At 39.3% G+C, this 22,165-nt stretch overlaps 1 protein-coding gene across 5 annotated transcripts in view; it reads right to left on the bottom strand.

The window, feature by feature from the left end:
• The window catches only part of PLCB1 (phospholipase C beta 1), a 663,588-nt gene that overhangs the window by 36,678 nt on the left and 604,745 nt on the right, over nucleotides 1-22,165 (bottom strand). For 3 of the 5 annotated variants that reach the window (XR_013441954.1, XM_036122373.2, XM_036122372.2), the window contains one exon: nucleotides 7,152-8,049. The exons of the other annotated variants lie outside the window; for them this stretch is intronic. Coding sequence is in view for 1 of the 3 variants with exons in the window: in XM_036122373.2 (XP_035978266.1) it covers nucleotides 8,017-8,049 (33 nt within the window). In the remaining 2 variants the exon portion in view is untranslated. Of the gene's footprint in view, nucleotides 1-7,151; nucleotides 8,050-22,165 lie in introns of those variants that run through there. 5 annotated transcript variants of the gene reach the window in all.

A 22,165-nucleotide genomic window follows, 5' to 3' on the forward strand; every position in this document is an offset into this window, starting at 1 on the left:
GAGTCAACCCCACAGACACCGCTTGGACACCCAGAAAGAACTCAATCAAATAAGCTCCCATTATCTCAAAATCCTGAAGCCAGGGCTTAGATCGACTTTCTGGGGGGAAAACCTGGATGGAGGCAGTGCCTGCTTGAATGTCTGGCTTCTCTTTTATTTCTCAGGCCACATATGACAATAGCATTCGAGTGGAAAGAGCTCCCAGAAGCAGAGGGTGCAGCCAGCCTAAATCTCTCTAATTTTCTCAAAGCCTGCAGCCATTCTCTCCTGGGATAGACCGTTTGGAAACTCCAAGTATTTGGCTTCCAACTTCCCCAAACATGATGCATCTGCAAAAGCATGACAAATTCCCCATTCGACGTTCCAAGTGCAGTTTCCAGGATCTGACTAGCACTGAGAACGGTGAAACAGAGGCCGGGGGCGGGGTGGGTGGGGCCGTGGGGGAAGAGAGGAAACTTTTCCTCTTTGGTCCTGATTCTCTTGCAGGGTTTGTCTTTCCCAATGAACCCTGTGGATCGTCTGCTTCAGAATCTCCTGGGAGAGACTGTGAATGAGGCTCTCAGGCCCACCCCAGACCTCCTAGGAGACCACTCTTAGATCTGGACAAAGGGCTCCTCACAGCCCCCTTCTGGCCTCCTCCATGCACACACTCCTCACAGGGCAAGCTCCTCTGGAAACACAGCCTCTGGAATGCTATGACACCCCAGGTGGGGTGTCATAAGATTTGGTCTTTGTGTCTGGTTCCTGGCACAGAGCTCCTAAAACCCTTAGAATTTTCTCAGTGATAGGAGTGGGGGTTTTTGTTTGTTTTTGTGATTCATAAGGAGTCCCTTTCATCCCATCTGAGTTTTTGCCAATGAGGTGACTTAAGGTAGGGCCCCTGGATAGCCTCAGGATGGGCTGATGGCTAGAAGGACCAAGTGATTAGAGCACTGGAACTTTCAGCCCCCAGTACCACTCTCTGGGGAAGGCGGGTAGCTGGAGACTGCGTTATAAAAACTCTTGAAGAACAGCATTGAGCGAGTTTCTGGGTTGCAGAACACATCCACATGCTGGGAGGTGGCACACCCCAACTCGTGGGGACAGAAGCTCCTGTGCTCTGTCCTTCCAGACCCTCTAGACCATGCCCCACATACTTTTCCATCTGCTGTTCATTTGCGTCCTTCATAATAAACCAGGAAGCATAAGTGCCTTTCTTAGTACCGTGAGACATGCCAGCAAATGATCAAACCTGAAGAGGGGGTTGTGGGAACCCCTGATTTGTAGCTGGCTGGTCAGAGGTACGGGTAGCCTAGCATCTCAAGGGGGGCAGACTTGTGGGACTGAACACTTAAGCTGTAGAGTGGGTGCTAACTCCCAGTAGTTAGCATCAGAACTGAATTGCATTGTAGGACACCCAGCTGGGTTCAGAAAATTGGTTGGTGTCAGAAAACACTCTCCCGGAATACCAGAATTCCCTTCTAACTGGCCCCAAGCCGCCTTTCCAGTCCCTCACAGTCTGCTTCCCATGGTCAGTCCTCTTGAGAGGTGACCTTGCAGTCATTTTGCACATACCTGAGTCTAAGGGGTCACCTAGGGGTGGACATTTGAAGGGGAGGAAGGACAGACCTTGGATATCCACACCTATGCACAGACGATCCTTTATGGCACAAGAAAGAACAGGGGTGAGGTGGGGGTGGGAAGAAACAGGGTTTTACTTTTGCCTCTGGTCCTGCAAATATTAGGGGATGGGTGGTCTTGACTTTCTGAATCAGAATTTCTGAAGATGGTGGCTAAAAATCTTGCTGCAGTGGTCACTAAATTGATTTTTTTAAAAGATTTTATTTATTTACGAGAGAGCACATGAGCGAGGGGGAGGGGTAGAGAGAGAGGGTGAAGCAGACTCCCCACTGAGCAGGGAGCCTGAGGCAAGGCTCGATCCCAGGGCCCTAAGATCATGACCTGAGCCGAAGGCAGCCGCTTAACTGACGGAACCACCCAGGTGCCCCTCACTAAATTGATTTAAACAGAAATTCTCTACCTTGGCTTCACATTAGAACCACTTGGGAGCTTTTAGAATGTCCAAGCCTCACCCCAAACCAAAGACATGAGGATCTTTGGGGATGGGACCCAGCCATCAGTACCTCGGAAAGCTTTCCCAGTGATTCCAATATTTAGGCAAGATTGAGAGCCCTTGAGATTAGGAAGGCAGATGAACAAGTACCATGGATTATGCGCAAGGGGTCAGGGTGATAGAGGTGGGGCTTATGGCAGAAGATAAATCATGGCCTTCCTGAGTCAACAGCCTCTACTCCTCTCCAGCTGACTTGCCATGCATGGAAGCAGGCCCACTCTAGCCAGCTCTTCCCAGAGTTTAAGGGAAGCTTCACATGCTTACGTGAAACTTCACACTTCATAAATGTTAGTAACTAATCCTGAACTGTGTGCACCAACACTACACAAGCCAGGTGAGACAGCCATTGTCAAGATGGAGTGTTTGGGCTGTTAGCTCTGGCTTCTGAGTTAGAATCCTCCTACTCAGTACGGTCCAGGGACCGGCAGCATCAGCATCGCCTGGGAGCTTGTTATAAAGTCAGATGATGAAGGTGGACGTGTTACTAAGTCCACCCAGTCCTCCTCACTTAGAACCTGCTTTTCCACAGGATCCCCAGACGATCTGCATGCACATTAAAGTTTGAGAATCACTAATGAGCAGGTTACACCACTATGGTGATAGCAAAACCCAGACCTTAGGTGTGACCCCAGTTCCTCTGAGTTTCACGATTATGGAGTTACATAACCCCCGGTGCGTGCCTTCAGTAATCAAAGCCTCCCCTACAGGGAGACTTGGCATGAAGTGGACCTACCACTTGCTCTGTCCCCACTGTTAAAATCAATATTTGTGACTTGTCAATCATTTTCTCCTACCTTTCTGAACGGTAAAATAGAGGAGATGTTCTTTCTTCATCTTTTTAAAAATGAAGACTTAATTGTCCCTCCCTCTCTACACTGTCCACTGAAGCCCTTGAAAGACTCATTTTAATGTCACCTCCTTGAGTTCACAGATTTGCTTTCTCTCAATGTTCTCCCTTCCCTCAGCACTTTTATTATCCTGATTATGCTCTGATTATGATTCAACTTAATGATGAAAAGCAGGCTTTTAAAAAGCCCAGCATAATGGAAAGAGAATGGACCTGCATGGAAGTTCAGCAAATTACTGTTTCAAAGTAAGCTTCTTATCTGAGCGATGAATGCTATTAAGTTCATTAGAGAGAAATCAGTGTTACAGTGGGTTTTATCAATTGTATTAATCATTTTCAACTAATAAACCCAACTTGTAGCCTTCTGGATTTTCTGTATTATTGCCTATTTTCTATTTCACTGATTGCTGTTCTTGTTTTTATTTTATTTTATTTTATTTTGAGAGAGAAAGAGAGAGCACATGCACAGAGCCCACTGAGGGACTCCATCTCACAACCTTGAGATCATGACCTGAGCTGATACCAATGGTCAGACACTTAACTGACCCAGCTATCCAGACACCCCTCTGTTCTTTTTAGTGTTTGCTTCCTTCTACTTTCTCTGGGTTTAATGTGCTGTTTCTTTTCTAGTTTTTTTGAGATGGAAGCTTAGAACACTGACTGTCACCCTATTTTCTTTTCTAATATATGCACTGAAAGCTAGGCTTTTCCTTCCAAACACTGCATAAGCTTCATTCCATATATTTTAATATGTTGTATTTTCATTATTGTTCAGTTCAAAATACATACATTCTCATTTTAATTTTTATTTCTTCTTTGACCCCTGGGTTATTTAGAAGCATGTTGATTATTTTCCAAATATTTGGGGATTTTCTAGTTATCTTTCTGTCATTGATTTCTAGCTTAATTCTAGTATTGACAAAGAATATACTCTGTATGATTTTAATAATTTGAAGTTTCGAGACTTGCTTCATGACCTAGCACATAGCCTATGTTGCTAAATTTCCAATATGTGCTTAAAAGAATATGTATGGTACTGTTGTTAGAGGTAATGTATTAAATGTATGAATTAGATTATGTTGGTTGTGTTACTCAAATCCTCTGTATCCTTATTGATTTTTTCCTGCTTTTTGAAAGTATGTTAAAATCTCCATCTACGATTATAGACTGGTCTAATTCTCCATGCATTCATCAACTAAAAGAAAACGTAGTTGTTTTAATATCAGATGAAGTAGCTTTAAGCCAGCTCTGTGCAATAGAAGTTTCTGAGATAATGGAAATGTTTTTTGTGCTATCCCATAGAGTAGCCACTAGCCATGTGGCTTGTAAACACTTGAAATGTGACCAGTGCGACTGAGGAACTACATTTTTTAATTTGTCTGTCTTTAATTTAAAATGAAATAGACACACAAGGCTAGTGGTTACTATATTGGCAAGCATTATTTTAAGGTTAGAAAAATTAAAGGGCAACATTTCATATTGATAAAAGGATCAATTTAATAGGGGAACATAGCAATAGTAAATATGTATGCACCTAATAACTATATCTTCAAACTATATAAAGCAAAAATGGACAGATCTAATATGCTTAGATACGTTTGAAGACATAATGCTTACAACATGGGCACTTGAAGTATCTTCCCTGCCTCCAAAATACCAGAACTCTCTAGTCACCAAAAGAACTCATGATCTATTTTCTTGGAGAGAAAAAATGATCTAGTATCCTCCTGTACCCTAAACCTGTACTCTCCAAGGAGGCATGTTTATGCTCAGAGGATACATAGAAAAACAATCCACTGGAATATGAGGAAAGAATACTAGAACTTCCACTTGCAAGAAAATGTAGCTTTACTCATACTTATTATAAAGTTTGACACTGGTACCATGTTAGTGTTTGTCAGATGGTTATGGGTGCCACATGGTGCTCAAGGCCTTCTGAGGAAAGAGGAGGGTCCCATGTCTTCAAGTGTTAAACAGTGGTGCCCTTGCTTATGTGTTCAGTTTTGGCATCCTGTAACCTATTCAGTTCCCATGTGGCCATGTTAAATGGATTTACAGGCTACTTTGCTTATTTTCACTAAACAAACCCTCATCAAAGGAATGAAACCCTTGCAAAAAAAAAAAAAAATGAAGATGGACCATATTAGCAATTATGCAAATGATAACCAATAAAAAACTGGCAGAGTTGACCTTTCCCTCTTTCCTACATCATGAGATAATAGTAATCAGATACTACCAGAGGATCAGTCTAAAAAATAATATTATTAAGAAGGCTCTTTGAAATATGGATTACCTCTCTGTAGCCAACAGCAAACCTTGCCCTAAGTGTATACCTATAGCATGTTAATGAATGTGTGAAGTCACTATAATTAGCAGAACACTTAAAAATTAAGCAGCCATTATAAAGTCAAACCTTTACAGCTGGTGGATGGGATTGAATGAGAAGGAATGTAATGATGCAATAAACACAGCTGAGATGCATTCTTCCATCTCAATCTTCAAATCTGTGCAAGGAATCTTTTCTTCCACCACTGACAGTTATTAAAAAAGCATTTAGGAAAAAATACCTAAACTCAGAGCCAGCGCTTTGAATTTCTGAATCACAGTGTCAAACCAAGACATTTGAAAATCATGAAGTCTATTCAAACACACGTGCTCTCACTTTGAGAGCAGAGAGGTTTTTTGAATCATTAATAAATAAATTACTATTTTCATCTTTATTTCATCCTTTTACATTGGTATTTCATTATAATTGTAAAACATATTTACATATTATGTATACATTCATTTATAATGAATGTATGTGTTAGTCTAATAATACCTACAATGAATAAATAAGTAAATGAATATGCCTAAGGTGGGGTGAATATTCAATTTTTAGGGGCGTGAAATCAAAAAATTGGCCCTCAACTACTGGCCTAATATTTAATTTTGTTTCAGCAGGAAAGTAAAAGTCATTGGTTGCCAATGTCTAACTTTAACTTTCACAAAATGAAAATTTCCAAAGCCAGGAGGTCCTGATTTTGAAATAATGCCTAACAGAGGTTCCGTATATTCATAGTGCAGAAGTTCCTCAGACTTTTTGTCTAGATGATGCTATCAGGTCATGATTTAGCCACAACTTGGTAAAACACAAAAGGGTGAAATATTGTCATTCTCCAAATTCAAATACTCATAGTTTCATCTCAGTAAATTTTGTGTGTTTTCTGATATTAAAAAAACCTTAATGTGCAATTTAACCAATTAAAGAATACATATTCAGAATTTATGATTTCTTCTCTTTCATATTTTGGCCTGTTGTTGTTCTGAAATCATTTCACTGTCAAGTCTACGAATCAAAACTGTTAGGTACTGAATCCACATACTCTTTAGTTCATTCAATATGAGATAATTAAAAATACTTCAGTAGGAGGTTTTGCATTGCCACAAAGCACAATATGTGATTCAAAACCACTTCTGAATAAATTGTAAGGCTAGATTGACAAATAGTCAAAGCCAATAGTCATTAGCAGGAAATGATAACAATAATTAGCTCTATTTGATATAAAGTTGACAAAGAACACCAAATTTGATCCAAATGTCAAAAATCCATATTAAAAATATCATTATTCACTTACGACGTAAGCATTTTTACTGATCAGTTGCCTATCCCTGTGCATGAGTAAGCTGGCCCTTGCCATTCTCTCTAGGCTTTCAGAATATGGTAAAGCATGGCATTTGCAATGGTCAAATTTCATTCTATTTTACATCGATGTCATCATTTCCTTGTTTTGTTTCAATTTTATTACAGTTTGCAACAGTGGCCACATAAGCCAAGATATTTTCAGAACTACAGATAAAGCTATCAATTCTAACTCTGCTAGTAACTGGACAATGCTAATGTCTTATTTACATTTACTCCCTTCTTACTCCAAACCTCAGACCACATCAGATAACTAGCTCTTTGCACAAAGCTAAAGAATCAAATTAAAGCCCCTCCAAACAAGTTCAACATCCCTAAAAAAATGACTCCGAGAAGTTACCACAAGTATGAGTCACACATTCAAGGACGTGAGCTCAGAGTCAGTGGAGAATTTGAATTTGGAACTGCAAAGCCTGATAGTTTCATGCACATGAATAAAACTGTCAGAAATTGTGGCCTGTGTTGTTCAGAACTTATTTTGTTTATTAGCATTTACCCTGGAATTCTGATTTTATTTTTTTTTAAAGATTTTATTTATTTATTTGAGAGAGAGAGAATGGGAGAGAGAGAGAGAGAGCACAAGAGGGGGGAGGGTCAGAGGGAGAAGCAGACTCCCTGCTGAGCAGGGAGCCCGATGTGGGACTCGATCCTGGGACTCCAGGATCATGACCTGAGCCGAAGGCAGTCGCTTAACCAACTGAGCCACCCAGGCACCCTGGAATTCTGATTTTAATATCAATTAGCACAAGCATAAGAGCAGAGATTATAAATCGGGAGGTGCACGCACATGCTCACCAATACGCTTGTTACAGAGCCCCTGCCAGAAGAAGGATTTGTCTTATGGAAGGATAGCGCTAGAAAGGCAGTAAAAGCTCAGGAGTAAACTGAACACAGAATGAAAAGAACCGTTGATCTCAATTAGTCTGACTGTGCTGATCTTTTAATAAAGATCTATTTTAGAAGGAAAAAGGCAAACACATTAGCCTCATGATTCCCACAAGGGGAAAAAGAATTTGTCTTATAACAATCATGATAAGGGGTTCTGTTCTTTAAAATATAGCTACAGCTAAAGGTAATTAAGGTAACATGACAGAGTGTATTGTTTTAGAAATGACTCCATAAAATGACTTAATAGCCATTACTCACACATTTGAAGGAAGCTGCCTTGTGAGATAACACCAGGCTACTTCAGCAGATAGATTGCAATCATAGAAAATGCTGATGGAAAGTGTTTTATTAGTTAGTTGCTTGGTTTTTTTTTTTTTTTTTTTGCTTATAATTATTGTGGGATGCTATGCCTGCATATAAAATAAAAACTGATTTCAAATTTCAAAATGGGGAAGTCATTTGGTATGATGGATGGATCAGGTCACATTATTCTTGATGAGATTCAGTATGAAGTAGTATCTACAAAATTAAAAAGAAAATTAAATCAATGGAGGGTTCCGTGTTGAATTTGCTTTTATAGCATTTATGAATTTATTGCCTCCAAAAAAAAAGCATACTGGCCAAAGTTATAGGGAGTTATGAAATCTTGGAACTTTTGAAGAGGGTGACATGTTTTCTCTGAGATAATTTGCTCAAGCCTGGCCTTTACAGACTTTCCACCTTCCCCAGACCTCTTGCCATATCTTCTTCCACTCAACTCACAGTGTCCTTTTCCTGGGTACTTTCTACAGACCAAGTATTCTTTTTTCTTCTCTCTCTCTTTTTTTTCTCTTCTTCTTCTTCTTCTTTTTTTTTTTTTTTTTTTTTTTTGAGCTCTTGTCTACTTATGTCAATGTCACAGATCCTAGCCCTTATCTTATGTCATCACTTCACTTGGTTATATCGCCCTAATGAGATTACCGGAGAACTTAAAGCAAGGACCATGTCCCTTTCATCTTTAAAACTTCACACTATTCTTGGACAGGCTGACTGTGTTTCAGCTCATATAGGAGGAGACCCACTATCGCTGCTTCAATTCAGTCTTATGGGCCCTTACAGCGGTCCTGCAAATGCTGGGGAATTCTCAGTGGCTCTAGGAGATGTGAACAGAACACTGGGGAAAATATGTTAAAAAACAAACAAACACAGATCAGCCCTGAATACTTGGGAGTCCACAGCTCAAGTATCTTTTTTTTAGAAGTACTAAAAAAAAAAATCTAATAAATAAATGAAAAGAAAGCAGGCTTTGGAGTCTTCCATAATCATATTTGATGCTTAATTTCTCAGTGAAACTACTTACTTATCTTTTTGAGCTCTTTCTTAATTTTAGGTGAGTGCGTGGATGACACATACTATTAAACCTAGCCACCCCTGGAGCTGCTTGATCATCCAATCAGTCGAATAGAACAAAGGGCTGAACCTCCTAGTAAGAGAGAATTCTCCTAATGGCCTTTGAAGTGAAGTATTTTCCTGGTTCTCCAGCAGCTTCTGGTTTTGGACTTGAACTGTGACATCTGCTCTGAAGATTTTGGATTTGTCAGCCTCCATAGGCATGTGAACCAGTTCCTAATAATAGCTCCTATTGGTTCTATTTCTCTATAGAACCACCTCCTTAAGGTCACCTTCTCAACAAAGTCTTTCCTGATCATCCTTTAAGAATGGAGAACTATGTTCTGCATGGAGCACTGGGTGTTATATGCAAACAATGAATCATGGAACACTACATCAAAAACTAATGATGTAATGTATGGTGATTAACATAACATAAAAAAAATGGAGAACTAAAATAAAATAAGAGGAAAACAGAGAGGGAGGCAAACCATAAGAGACTCTTAACTATAGGGAACAAACTGAGGGTTGCTAGAGGGGAGGTGGGTGGGGGGCTGGGGTAACTGGGTGATGGGCATGGGGGAGGGCACTTGAAGTAAGGAGCACTGGTGTTGTATACAACTGACGAATCACTGAATTCTACCTCTGAAACTAATAATAAAGTATATGTTAATTAAGTTGAATTTAAATTAAAAAAAAATTTGAAAAAAGAATAGAAAACTTCCACTCTCTATCCCTCCTTCTTTTAATTTTCTCTGTAGTTTTATTTCCTCCCAGCATGCTATACATTTTATTTCTTTATTTTACCTATTGTTTGCCTATGAAACTTTACGGGAGTGGGGTTTCTTGCCCATTTTCTTCCACACTGGATCTCCGTTACTCAGAAACAATGCCTGGCACATAGCGAACGCTCGACAAATATTTGTGGAATGAATGAACTCGAGAAGAAGGCAATTCACTAACTGAAGAGTTACTTTTGATCAAATATTTTTTTGAGCTCTGCAGATTTCACACATACAATCTACAAGAAATGTGGTTGTAATGGTTTGTACTACTGCCACAAAGAATATTCCAGAAGGATGTGCAGGAGCATGGAAGGGGAAAGACTTTTAAGATACCTCATCCAGAAATGCAGACTTTAGGAAGGGTACCAATAAATGGAGGGAACCGAATCCACTGTTGATGTATTAGTTTCCTGTGGCTGTTGTAACAAATCACCACAAATCGGTTGGCTTAAAAGAACAAAAATCCATTCTCTTGCAGTTTTGGAAGCCAGAAGTCTGAAATCAAGGAGTTGGCAGGGCCATACTCCTTCCAAAGGCTCCTGGGGAGAACTGGTTCCTTGCCTTTTCCAGCTGTGGTGGCTGCCAGCATTCTTTAACTTGGCCTGCACTCCTCCAGTTTCTGCCTCTGTGCTCACGATCCCTCCCCCTCTGTGTCAAATCTCTCACTGCTTCATTCTTATAAGGACACATGCCATTGGAATTAGGGCCCACTTGGAAAATCCAGGATGATCTCCTCATCACAAAATCTGTACCTCAATTACATCCTCAAAGGCCCTTTTTCCAAATAAGGTAATATTCATAGATTCAGGGAATTAGGATGTGGATATTACCTTTTGGGGGACCACCATTCAACCCACTAGAGCTCTGATAAAAAATTGGGAGTTTGCTTTGATTCCACAATGACAGTTCTTGATTGCGTTGTCCAGCTGCCAACATGGGGTGCTTTCTGAGGAATGTGGGTCTTTGTCATCAGATAACTAAGCCCTTTTGTGTTTCCCTAAGGACTCAGACTAATCCATGTGGTAAAGTTGCAAACAGTTACTTATTATAGTAAAGATCTTTGCTCAGGAAGCCATGCATTGAAAGCAAGATCAAACATTTTCTTTAAACAAGAGAGTCATCTCTGGGTCAGGCTTTCAATCCTGATACTTCCCTCTCGTTTCTCATAATCTTATGATAGGGATTCTTATAATCTGGCTCAAGAGCTATCATGTGCTTTAATCCATGGCAAAGGAATACAGTGTACTTTGCACTCGAGCTTATAAAATGTCAGTGGTCATCAAGATCAACTTTTAAGTGATGATGTAGCACAAGGACATGCAAAGAAATCCAAGTTCAGAATTTCTGGCTGTTTTTCCTCGTGCCAGTCTCTACATCCCATGACCGCATTTTCACCTTTTCTGACACTCAGGAAACTTGAGACTTCTAAATTAAATTTAATCTGTTTAAAGTATCATAATGGGCACTATTCAGGACCAAGTGTTCCACAATTTATTTAAATCTCCTATGTAACTCTCCATTTCCCTGAGTAAGTATAAACAAGTGTTCTCTTGGAATTTTAAGGCCACACAATTTTATTACAGCCAGTTTCTTTTTTGCTGTTGGAAGTCTCAGTCCTTCCAATCCTAGGTCAATAAAATGTCGATTCAAAGGTCATATGCAAATGGCAAGCAATATCTACTAGGTGAATTCGTAAGTCTGAATTTATTTCATAAAAATTCAGTTATCAAAAACTAAGTTGCCATTTAAACTTTTTACTTTAGGGCTTTGTTTTCAAGAAAAAGAGGCATATTATAACAAAAGGAACTGGTGGGATTTATTCAGCATCTTAATATTGAAGGTATGTCCTGAGGGCATCAGGATGACCCCACTCTTTTATAATGACCAGACCTTCATAGTGATGATTCTAAGGCACTGGAAGCCAAGGCCAAATCATCCAGTTAGAAACAAAAGCAGGGAAATTTTAAATGAGACTTGAGAGACAGAAAGGTCACTGCTGAACTTGTGGTTAACACTCTAATGAAATCTGATGTGACTGTCCATCATGTGGCAGATAGTTTCGTGGGCCAGTGACAAAGCAGGACTGCCCTCACCTCGCATTCAGTTTGCTCCGAACGTGAGTATATGTTATATACTCTGAACATAGTGGAGGGTTCCACCTGCGGAAAACAGATTTGCTTCTAAAGTTTATGTCTGGGACTCCCAGTGTTACCTGTGTGAAATCTGGGCTAGAACATATGCTCTACCTAGATATACTGATGCCAGTCTTTGGATAGATTTGATAATAATTAATACATGCAGACTCACATTCAGTAGCTTCTCATGAGACTCTTAAATATTAAAAAAAAACTGTAACGTTGAGTTTCATTTAGACAGGGTACTTAATATGATACATAAAAAAAAAAAAATACATATAATGGGTTAGTGGGCCTAAATTGTTTTTTTTATCATCCTGAACCATTGGATGGGGAATATTTTTATCTATCAAACAAACATTGGATGATCCTTACCAGTCCAGAATATCACTATTTTATAGAATAGCCTTCTAACTGGTTTCCTCGTTCCTCTTTCCAATTCAGTCCCCACATCACAGAGAAATTCTACTAAAACACAAATTGGACCATGCATCTTCAATGGCTGCTATTGTCCTTCGAACAAAGCTCTAAGTTCTTATTGCCTCTTGCAGTGATCTGCCAGTTCTGGCCCCATTTTCTTCCTCAGCCTCATTTCTTTCTTTTTTTTTCAGTTTCTTTTATTTTTCTTCTTTTTTCCCCATCTCTCTCTATTGTAATAGACTTCCTTCATTTCCTCCAATGGTCACCTTGCCTCTGGGCAGCCACACTTGCTGTTCCCTCTGACTGGAATCTCCTCTCGCAACTTCTAGAGTTCTCACTCCTACTCACACACCTGTTATTGTCTTACACCTCACATCCTCGAAAAATGATGCCTGATGAAGCTAATATCATTTGTTGGTCCAGTGGTTATAAATCAAAGACCACTGACAGTACAAGCATTTAAAAAAGAGACTTCGGATTATATATATATGTAGAAAATTTGAAGCAATTATCAAAGACTGATGGGCTTCATGATATTTTCTGACAAAACCATCTACCTGGCATTAGATACTCCATGGGGTGAAAAAATACTTTTTGCTCCCAAAACTGCCACTATGTGCTTCAGGGATCTTAATCATAACTTCAAAACCCATTCAGTGATGCAAAATTTTACACAAATATCTTTTTTTGTTTTGTTTAAAAACCAAGTGGTGTATACATTCTCAAACATTTTATTCTACCTTCCCATTCATTAACATTAAATTAAATTAAATCTGATGCATGTCAATAAGAAAACTAAATGTCAAAATGGCTGATTTTCAGGTCCTTTTACTATGGAATTACTGGTCCAATGACTCCTTCCAGGCATGCATCAACATGAAATTCTATACTGAACCAATTGGATGTCCTCAAATCCCCCTACAGAATACTCTGAAAACCTCTGTTTGCCAGAGGACGTAAACAAAGACAGTACAAACCAAAGTAGGCTCAGAAATCTTAGAGATTGGAAGTATATGAGCTCCTGTTCCTTTTACCACATCATGGTATTAACCTGAAATACCCCTAGCAGCCAGTGATTGGAACTGACACTGGGGGGTCAAAGGCACACACTACTGAGGTGGGGACTAGAATTTGTACCTGAACTTAGCCATGGACAATCCTTTTGGTCACAGATTTTCCTGATGATTTACTCCTTTGAAGTCAGTTAGGCTTAAGGCTAATGCTGAGGATTTAGAGGCTTAAACAAGAAATACATTTCCTGAGGGTTTTTTTCCCCAGATACAATCTTGTACATCAACATTATCAATGGGGTGCCTGGGTGGCTCAGATGGTTAAGCCTCTGCCTTCGGCTCAGGTCATGATCCCGGGGTCCTGGGATCGAGCCCCGCATCGGGCTCCCTGCTCCGCGGGAAGCCTGCTTCTCCCCCTCCTTCCTGCTCGAGCTCTCTCTCACTATCTCTGTCTCTCTCAAATAAATAAATAAAATATTGAAAAAAAAAAAAAACAAACATTATCAAATGGGTCAGCTGAGCTCCTTAGGGTGCTTTGCATGGCACAGGTCAATGCACAGGTAAAGAAGATACAATCCTGGTCCTGCAGGAATTCTCAATAGCCTTGTGGCATTTCTGACAGGGAATGGCTTAACGAAGTTCTTGCATGTATTTAATCGTGGCCCAATAAGAGGTAGCATATTCTTATTAGTGAGCCCATTCTCAAGAGATGAGGAGACATGATAATAATGAGAACAGATTGATGCTGACTTGGCTCAAGTCCCACTGCAAAATAATTTTTCATTGTCTCAGCCATTCCGCCCAAGAGAAGGTTAAGAAGATAATTGGCATTGCTGTCAAGAGGGTAAGTGGATTTCCTTGTTTCATACTGTCAAACCTTCGAGAGAACTTAATTTGCATTTTGACAATGGGGAGGAGAGCACGTTATAGAGCGAAGCGAACTTTTAGACGGTATCTTTAAAAAGTTACAAAAAGACACTGAGAAAGCTGAGGTTTCGATGAAGCCCTTCGGATTCATGTTAAAAACTACCTCCAGCATTTCTGGAGCCTTTACCCCAGTCGACCTAAAAGGCAGGGCATCCTACAGCAAGCAAATCAGGGCACACGCTCTGAATACATTTTTCCTTCCTCAGATTTCCTTTTCGAAAACCACACAGAATGGTCTCTGTCAAAGTGACTTGTGACATTGCTACCTTCCCTCCTTCAGCTCAAGCGCCGGCAAACTTTTCTGTAAAGAGTCAGAGAGTAAATATTTTAGACTTTGCAGGCTCTCGGGTCTCTATCACAGGTACCCAATCCGGCAGTTGCCGTGAGAAAGGAGTCATAGACAATACATAAAGGAGTGGGCATGGCTGGGTTGAATAAAATTTTACTTAGAAACACTAAAGTTTGAATTTCGGATGATCTTCATGTGTTCTAAAATATGATTCTTCTTTTGATTGTGTCTCCATCATTTCAAAATGTGAGAATCATGCTTAGCTCAACAGGCTATGCAAAAACCGGCAGCAGCCTGGATTTGATTCCTGCTTTAGTTCAGAAACCTTCACTAGAGCTTTCTGGATGGTGGAAAAGTTGTATATTCGCACTGCTCAATGCTGTAGACACCAGCTACACCGGACTATTGAAGTGTGGCTGTCGTGACACAAGAACTTAATTTTTAATATTATTTAATCTTAATTAATTTAAACTCGGATTGCCCTTTGTGGCTAGTGGCTACCGTGTTAGACAGAACCGCTCCATCATCCTCTTTCATATGAACTTGAAAACAACATTCTTATCTCTTGCCTACATTAAAAAAAACCCAGATTCTTCTACTTGCTGCTTGTTATACAGTTACTGCTCCTTCTGGGGAGATCACAACTGATGTCTTGGTTTTAACTACACAGTAAGCATGGGCAGACACACATAGCATGTGCAAATTCGTGTGCCCACGTGAACAAAATGCAACTTTTCATTGGAACGCCATCACTACCAAATTCAGTGAACAAAAAATCATCAAAAGAAAACTGTGCCTGTCAATAGAGATCTTACCCTCTTATTCAATGTGTACTATGAAAGCACAATATTGGACAATGAAAACTATTGAATCACATGAACTTAAACTTTTCTGCTGGTTTCCTCAATTATCTGTTTCAAAATCCTGTCCTTTCTGTTAGACGTAGCTTGCCATAATGAGCTTGCAAAACTCACCCCAAGGGATGTCATCTTCTAAAATATACAAGGTGGTCATTTCTAAGTAAATGACCATGCATGAATCCCAGGCCATCTCAAATAAATTCTCAGACTATCTATGGGATATCTATGCTAATCGCACAGGACAAGGCTAGATTAATTGACCAGTAAAAGACAAAAAGCATACAATCACTAATACTTAAATGGTTTTGGTAACAAGCATCATTTAGCACACATATAAAGTCCTATTCATTAAAAACTAACTCATTTAAAAAGTATTCTTCATCTTGATTAAGACCATTTATGGTGAAACTTCTATCATTACTGGCAGGGGTGATCGAGTTAACTAAGGAAATTCAAAAGTGAGAAATCGGGCGGGGGGGGGGATAGTTGTCTATCCAACCAAAACAAAGCAAAATAATAGGGAAGAAATGTAAGTTCATGGTGTAAGAAAAAAAAAAAAAAAAAAAAGACTTGCCCCTACAATCTTAATGCTGTGTTCAGAATAACCCCAGGCCAAGCTGCTCCTTGAAAATGCTTCAAGTCTCCATCTGAGGCTTTTTCTTTCTCTTGCTATGTTCTGTTCCTTGGGAACCTCATTCACGCTCACGCCTCCCTTCCACCTTTATATGTATATCTGTATGTGCATACGAGTCACAAATCTTTTATTCCCAGCTAACACTTCTCTCAACTCCAAATTGGAATACCTCACCATCTATAGGACTTCTCTCTTGGATGCCTCTAAAACATCTCAATCACGCCATGTCCAAGACTACCCTCATGGCTCTGTCTCGTCATTCTCAGTTTGGCTCTCTTCTGAAATCCCCTAGGCCAATGATAGGTGACAATATCCGCCCAGTTGCACAAACTCCATATCCAGGGATTCTGTGACCCCTGCCTTTCCCTACACTCTACCACCAACCCAGCACCAAATCCTGCCTCCCACATCCTTCCACTTCTTTTTGTCTCCATTGTCACAAACCAAGTCTACACTACCAGGCTCTCTTGAATGCACTAATATAATAGCCCTAACTAATCTTTCGCATCCTGCTTGCCCTTTCTTTCCTTCAATTTGTTCTCTTCAATCAATAGAATTTTTTTCAAAATGTAAATTGGTTCAGATTACTACCCCCAACCACAGTTAAGTCTTATTAGGATAAAAACCAAAATTGATAATGTATGGGTTTCACCCCTGTCTACCTTTCTTTCCTCATTTTATATTTTCTTCTTTGCTTTCTGTGCACTATCTACCTTGGCCTTTCAGTTCCTTGAATATACCATGGTCCTTCCTACCACAGGGCCTTTGCATGCACTCTTTTTCCTCTCTAGAAATATTTCCCTCTATCCATACACCCCTCCTCACTCCACTGGACCCCACATCATTTACTTACTTAGTTCCTACTCAGCTTCAGCTTCCAATTCAAAACTTACTTGCTTTAAGAAGTCCTACCTGATCTTTACCCTTTGATACCTACCCCATCCAGACCAGTCTGGATTTTTCTGTAATAAATTTTCCGGGAACCATGTTCCTTTCCTTCAGAAAAGGTATTTCAGCTTATAGCTCCACACTCCTTTATGTGATCATTTGTTTTTCTATAAACCATGGTTTCCCCAGAACCTGGCATGGTGCTGACACATTAAATGCATTCAAGAAATGTTTGAATGGATAAATGTACAACAATGAAGATCTGGGGATAGTGTAAGTATATGGAGGCATCTGGGGATGGGAAAGCATACAATGCCAACCTTCTATGAAGCCCAAGCTACTCCAGGGATATTTCTTCTCTATAGCTAGTTTTGACTTACAGACTCCATGGCCCAACACCAACTAATATACGTGCTATTATGGAGTGGGTGTTGTGTGTGGGGTTTACTAACTTACTCCTTCCTTCTTCTAAGTCACTTTTCTGTTTTTATTTTCCCCATATATTCTCTACTGATTTTATCTTTCTATTCTGCATGCACTATTGTCAGCTGTGTTCTGTCTTCTTGTAAACAAAGCTACCTTTAAATAAATAACAAAAAAATAAATAAATAACATTTATAATTATAATTATTAACCCCAATCCTTATTGGACTGTTAAAGCTCTGAAGTCCAAGTTGAGAACCAATCCCAGTGGCTCTGTGACAACCCGGCAGTCAGTTGGTTACTGGACAGACAGCTAGACAAACCTCATTGTCCCACTATGATTATTTTTTTGCCCTTGGTGCTCCTTAGAGTTTTTATCACATGCTCTTTCTCATCCATTCCATGCTGTCCCTGAACTCCCCTGAATTTCTGGGCATGTAGTAAAATTAAGATAAATGAAGCAGACGCAGAGTGTATTTAGACTCTAGCATCCAATGAAAATAATGGACAGTGAGATCACATTTAAACCTGTGCTGCGGTGATTTTTCTAGGACAGGTAGCTGTCCTGGGGTTGGTGCTTGGTCTATCAACACTGTTTTCCAGGGTCTCCTCTCAGAGATATATTTGCATACATCTGACATTGATTCATGTAGCCAGATGGCAAAGGACAGAGCTGGGTCATTCCACACAAAGTGTGACCTACTTACAGGTCCAACAATCTGTGGTTTAATACTAAATAAAAGCATTGAGTCTTTGAGTTAAAAAAATGCCTTTTTTTTTTTTTTTTTTTTTTGGTTATGGTACCAGCGGCATGAACAGTCTGAATGCTGGATGCATCCGTTCCAACAAGCAAGGGGATAAGATGCTAAACTGACTCCCCAAGGCTGGGTGATAAGGTGTGCGGTGGGTGTCACCGCCAACTCAGTAAGGTGCTGACAAAAGCCTTTGAGAGCCAGGAGTGAACATTTAGGCACCTATGGAACAAAATGTCAGCAGCAGACAATTGTGATGACCTTATGACTTGGTTGGAAGTGTCCCAGGGTATTTTGAATGTGCGAAATCTTCAAGGGCCTTCTGAACTAAGAGGTGGTAGAGACTAAATGCATCCCTATGGAAAAAGCCTTCCTGCTTTGAGCCTGTTCTCTGTTGAAAGAGGGTATGAATCAAAAGGATTAAGAACTGAATCAGAGCATCCCAATCCCATAGAAACAAAGATGCGATTAGGGCCTTTGCCCCCACATCAAGACATAATTGGTTTTAAATGGCCTTGTCCAAAACTGGCCACAGACATGTCAAAGCAAATATTAATATTTCAGTATGATATAAAACTGGGTAAAGTGTATATTAATCGATTAGGATGCTAATATAATACTGTATTAAGGAATAATATCATCTCTGTCCTCCCAAGTCCACGTCTTAATTTTATTGCAACAGATCAAAGGTAGAACTATTGTTCCTTTAATCAGTCTTGGAATTCAGAAGTGTTTTCTCAATGGGGGCTTTCAATGCCATTTCTGAGGAAGATGTAGGACCATGTTTAAGAAATTTATCCAGCGGGTGCCTGGGTGGCTCAGATGGTTAAGCGTCTGCCTTCGGCTCAGGTCATGATCCCAGGGTCCTGGGATCGAGTCCCACATCGGGCTTTCCGCTCAGCGGGGAGCCTGCTTCTCCCTCTGCCTCTCCTCTGTCTCTGTCTCTTATGAATAAATAAATAAAATCTTTAAAAAAAAAATTTATCCAGCAACTCATGTTTTGCTGCCTTTTAATTTGCTTTCTGGTAGAAACTCTGACGTTGGTGCAATGACTGGCTTTGCATCTTAAAGCTCTTTTTACCACTGATACTCTCATCCTTCAATCTGCATGCTGCCTGTAGGCATTGCTATAGAATTAGTTAAGAGAAAGGTCCAGAATCCCACTCCTACCTCTTTGGTAAATTGGAGTCCAAATTGCTCAGGTCTTGATTTTACTCTGACTTTTTAGGCCGCTGCTCCTGACAACTGGAGGCTAGCCAATTGAAATATGTTGACATTAATATCAATAATTGATACTAATGGATTCATATTCTTTTATCTTATTTCATACTTTTTCTTTTTTTTACAGTCTTATTGACTATATTCTTTATGCTGTACTTCTCATCCCTGGGACTTAATTATTTTTTAACTGGAATTATGTACCTCTTACTTCAGGATTGCTTGTAATTTTTTTCTTGCTTTCTTTTGGATTACTTTTTCCAGCCTAATTTTTTTTCTCTCTGAAACATATTAAGTTATATACTGTTTTTATTCTATTAGTAATACTAGACATTTCAATATTTATCACCGTCAAGGGTTCATCAATATCTTTACCCTCTTGCTGAACAACACAAAGACTTAGGAGACTTCAATACCAATGACTTCTTCTTGAATGATACAGAATTGTTTTATATGTTAGTTCTAATTTAACCCCATAAGACATTATCAACATTCTATATAATCAGTGTTCAAGTAGAATGATCTACCTATTTATAATTTCTTTGGTCTTTGTTCAGACTTTCCATCTGGATTAATTCTTCCTCTGACTACCATTAAGGTTTATGATTTCCTTTAATGAAGGTCTGCTGATGGTAAATACTCAGCCCTCCCTGGCCCTCACCCCAACCCCCATTTCCTGTTATCCTGAGCTAGCCTGAAAATGTCTTTATTGCTGTCGCTTTTAAGTGATAGCTTTCTTTGAGTATAAAGCTCTAGACTGGCAAAGATTTTCTTTCAGCACATTGAAGATAATATTACCCCACTGTCTTCTTTCTTCCATTGTTACTGCTAAGAAACCAATCTTCTCAGAAAGTAATTGTCATTTCTCTAAAAGTAATTTCTCCTTAGCTGTTTTTCAGATATTTGCTTTGTCCTTGGTCTTCTGAAACCTCAGTATGATGTATCTAGATATGGAATTGTTAAAAAAATATATCTTACTTGGGATTCCTGAATCTATGAATTTGTATTTCTCATCACTTCGAAAATACAACGTCTCCAAATATCCTCCTTTCCTCATTTTTGCTCACCTCTTCTCACGTTATCTATCCTGGCTCTTTATCTCTCTACCATATTTTTCATCTCGTTGACACTCTGTTATATTCTGAGTAATATTATAGGTCTCTTTTAAAATCTCCTAGGTCTCTCTCTATTGCTGGACTGCTGGAATTTTAAATGTATTTCATCTATAGAAAATCAATTTGTTTTCAAATATACTTCATCCCCTTTTCCAGTCAATTGCTTTTGACACATATTGTCAATTCTAAAAGCACTTGTTTAACATTCTGTATGTCATAATTCCAAAATATAGTCTTATATAAATATAGTAAAATATATAATAAAAATAATATAAATATAAATAAATATAAGACTAGCACTTGTTTAACATTCTGAATGTCATAATTCCAAAATATAAAGTCATTCTGCTGTCTTTTGTTTCTGTAGGTTCTCATTTGTGGACTTTTTTTATATTCATTTTGTAATTGCTTTGATGAACTGATCTTTCTTGGATTTTTTTTTTTTTTTAGAGAGAGAGAGTGCATGGGAAGAGGGGGTAGGGGCAGAGGGAGAGGGAGAGAGAGAATCTTAAGCAGGCTCCACACTCAGCATGGAGCCTGACACAGGGCTTGATCTCATGACCCTGAGATCATGAACTGAGCTGAAATCAAGAGTTGGATGCTTAACTGAATGAAGCACCCAGGCACTCCTGATATTTCTTGGAACTTTAACTGTAATAATAGCATAAGGTCTGGTTTGTAGATAGGCTCCGTTACAGACAAATTGATTGATTATGCCAGGAGCCCAGAAGATTTCCAGGGTGGGACGTATTTAAACTAAATCCTGAGTGTGTCAGGTGATGTGAATCCAGGCTTCAAACCCACATGAGGGGTGGCTTGTGATCATGAATTCTCAGGGAGAATTTTTCCTCCTCTATTCAACATCAAGTTTTAAGACCAACCATTTTCTTGCAATTCTTTGAGATGATGGGTTCATTTTTTATTCATGCATACTGTGAGGTAGTGTGGTCCTCTGCAATCCCAGGTTTATGGAGTGGGTCCCTTATTAGACTCCTCATTTTGTCTTCATTTCCTGTTCTTCCACTACCCACACATCATGGAAAAAAAACCTCTAAGCTCAATGTCAACTTGACAGATAATTTCAAGGTGAAAAACAGCTTTACTGCTGTTGGCCTCTCTGGGTACCTGCTTTTACTTAGACTTCGTGCTTTGACCATTCCTTAATTTCTTTCCCATTCGCTGATGCATTTAAACATATTTTAAAAGTTATACAGAGTTTTTATTTGTTTTTATTGGAAACTCAGGTCTCTCCAGTTTGCTTTTTTGATGTTTTCATAGCTTAGATCATCAGCGACAGATGTTGATTTTTATACGGCTGAGGGAAACAGGTGAATTTAGGATTGCTTCAGAATCACTGTAATTTTACTAAAAACCAATCAAGTTTGAAGGGCTCATTAACAGAAATGCCATGATATCTAGGACTCATAATGGCTTCTTTTAGCCTGAATTGGATTTTTTAAAAACCAGAAATAGAAAGAAAGAGGGTACTTGGAAGAAGTGGATCCAGATGAACGGTTAGAGAAAAGCTTAAATTTCAAACAGTCTCCCATTTAAAACTAATTTTTAGCAGTAAGAGAGTCTTTTTCATTAAAATGCAGAATATTTGTGATCACCCAGATAATATATACATTATTTCCAGAAACACATGCAAACATACAATACAGATAGCTAGAAAGCATCCCTCGACCACTTCCCCAATCCCAGCCTCCTCCCTCAACTTAATCACTGTTTAAAAGTTCAATGTGTATAAGTCTAGAACTTTCTATTTATTCTTATTCATATTCATACCTCTGCACATACACAGACATCAA

The sequence above is a fragment of the Halichoerus grypus genome, chromosome 10, assembly GCF_964656455.1.
Source record: "Halichoerus grypus chromosome 10, mHalGry1.hap1.1, whole genome shotgun sequence".
Taxonomy (NCBI): Eukaryota; Metazoa; Chordata; class Mammalia; order Carnivora; family Phocidae; genus Halichoerus; species Halichoerus grypus.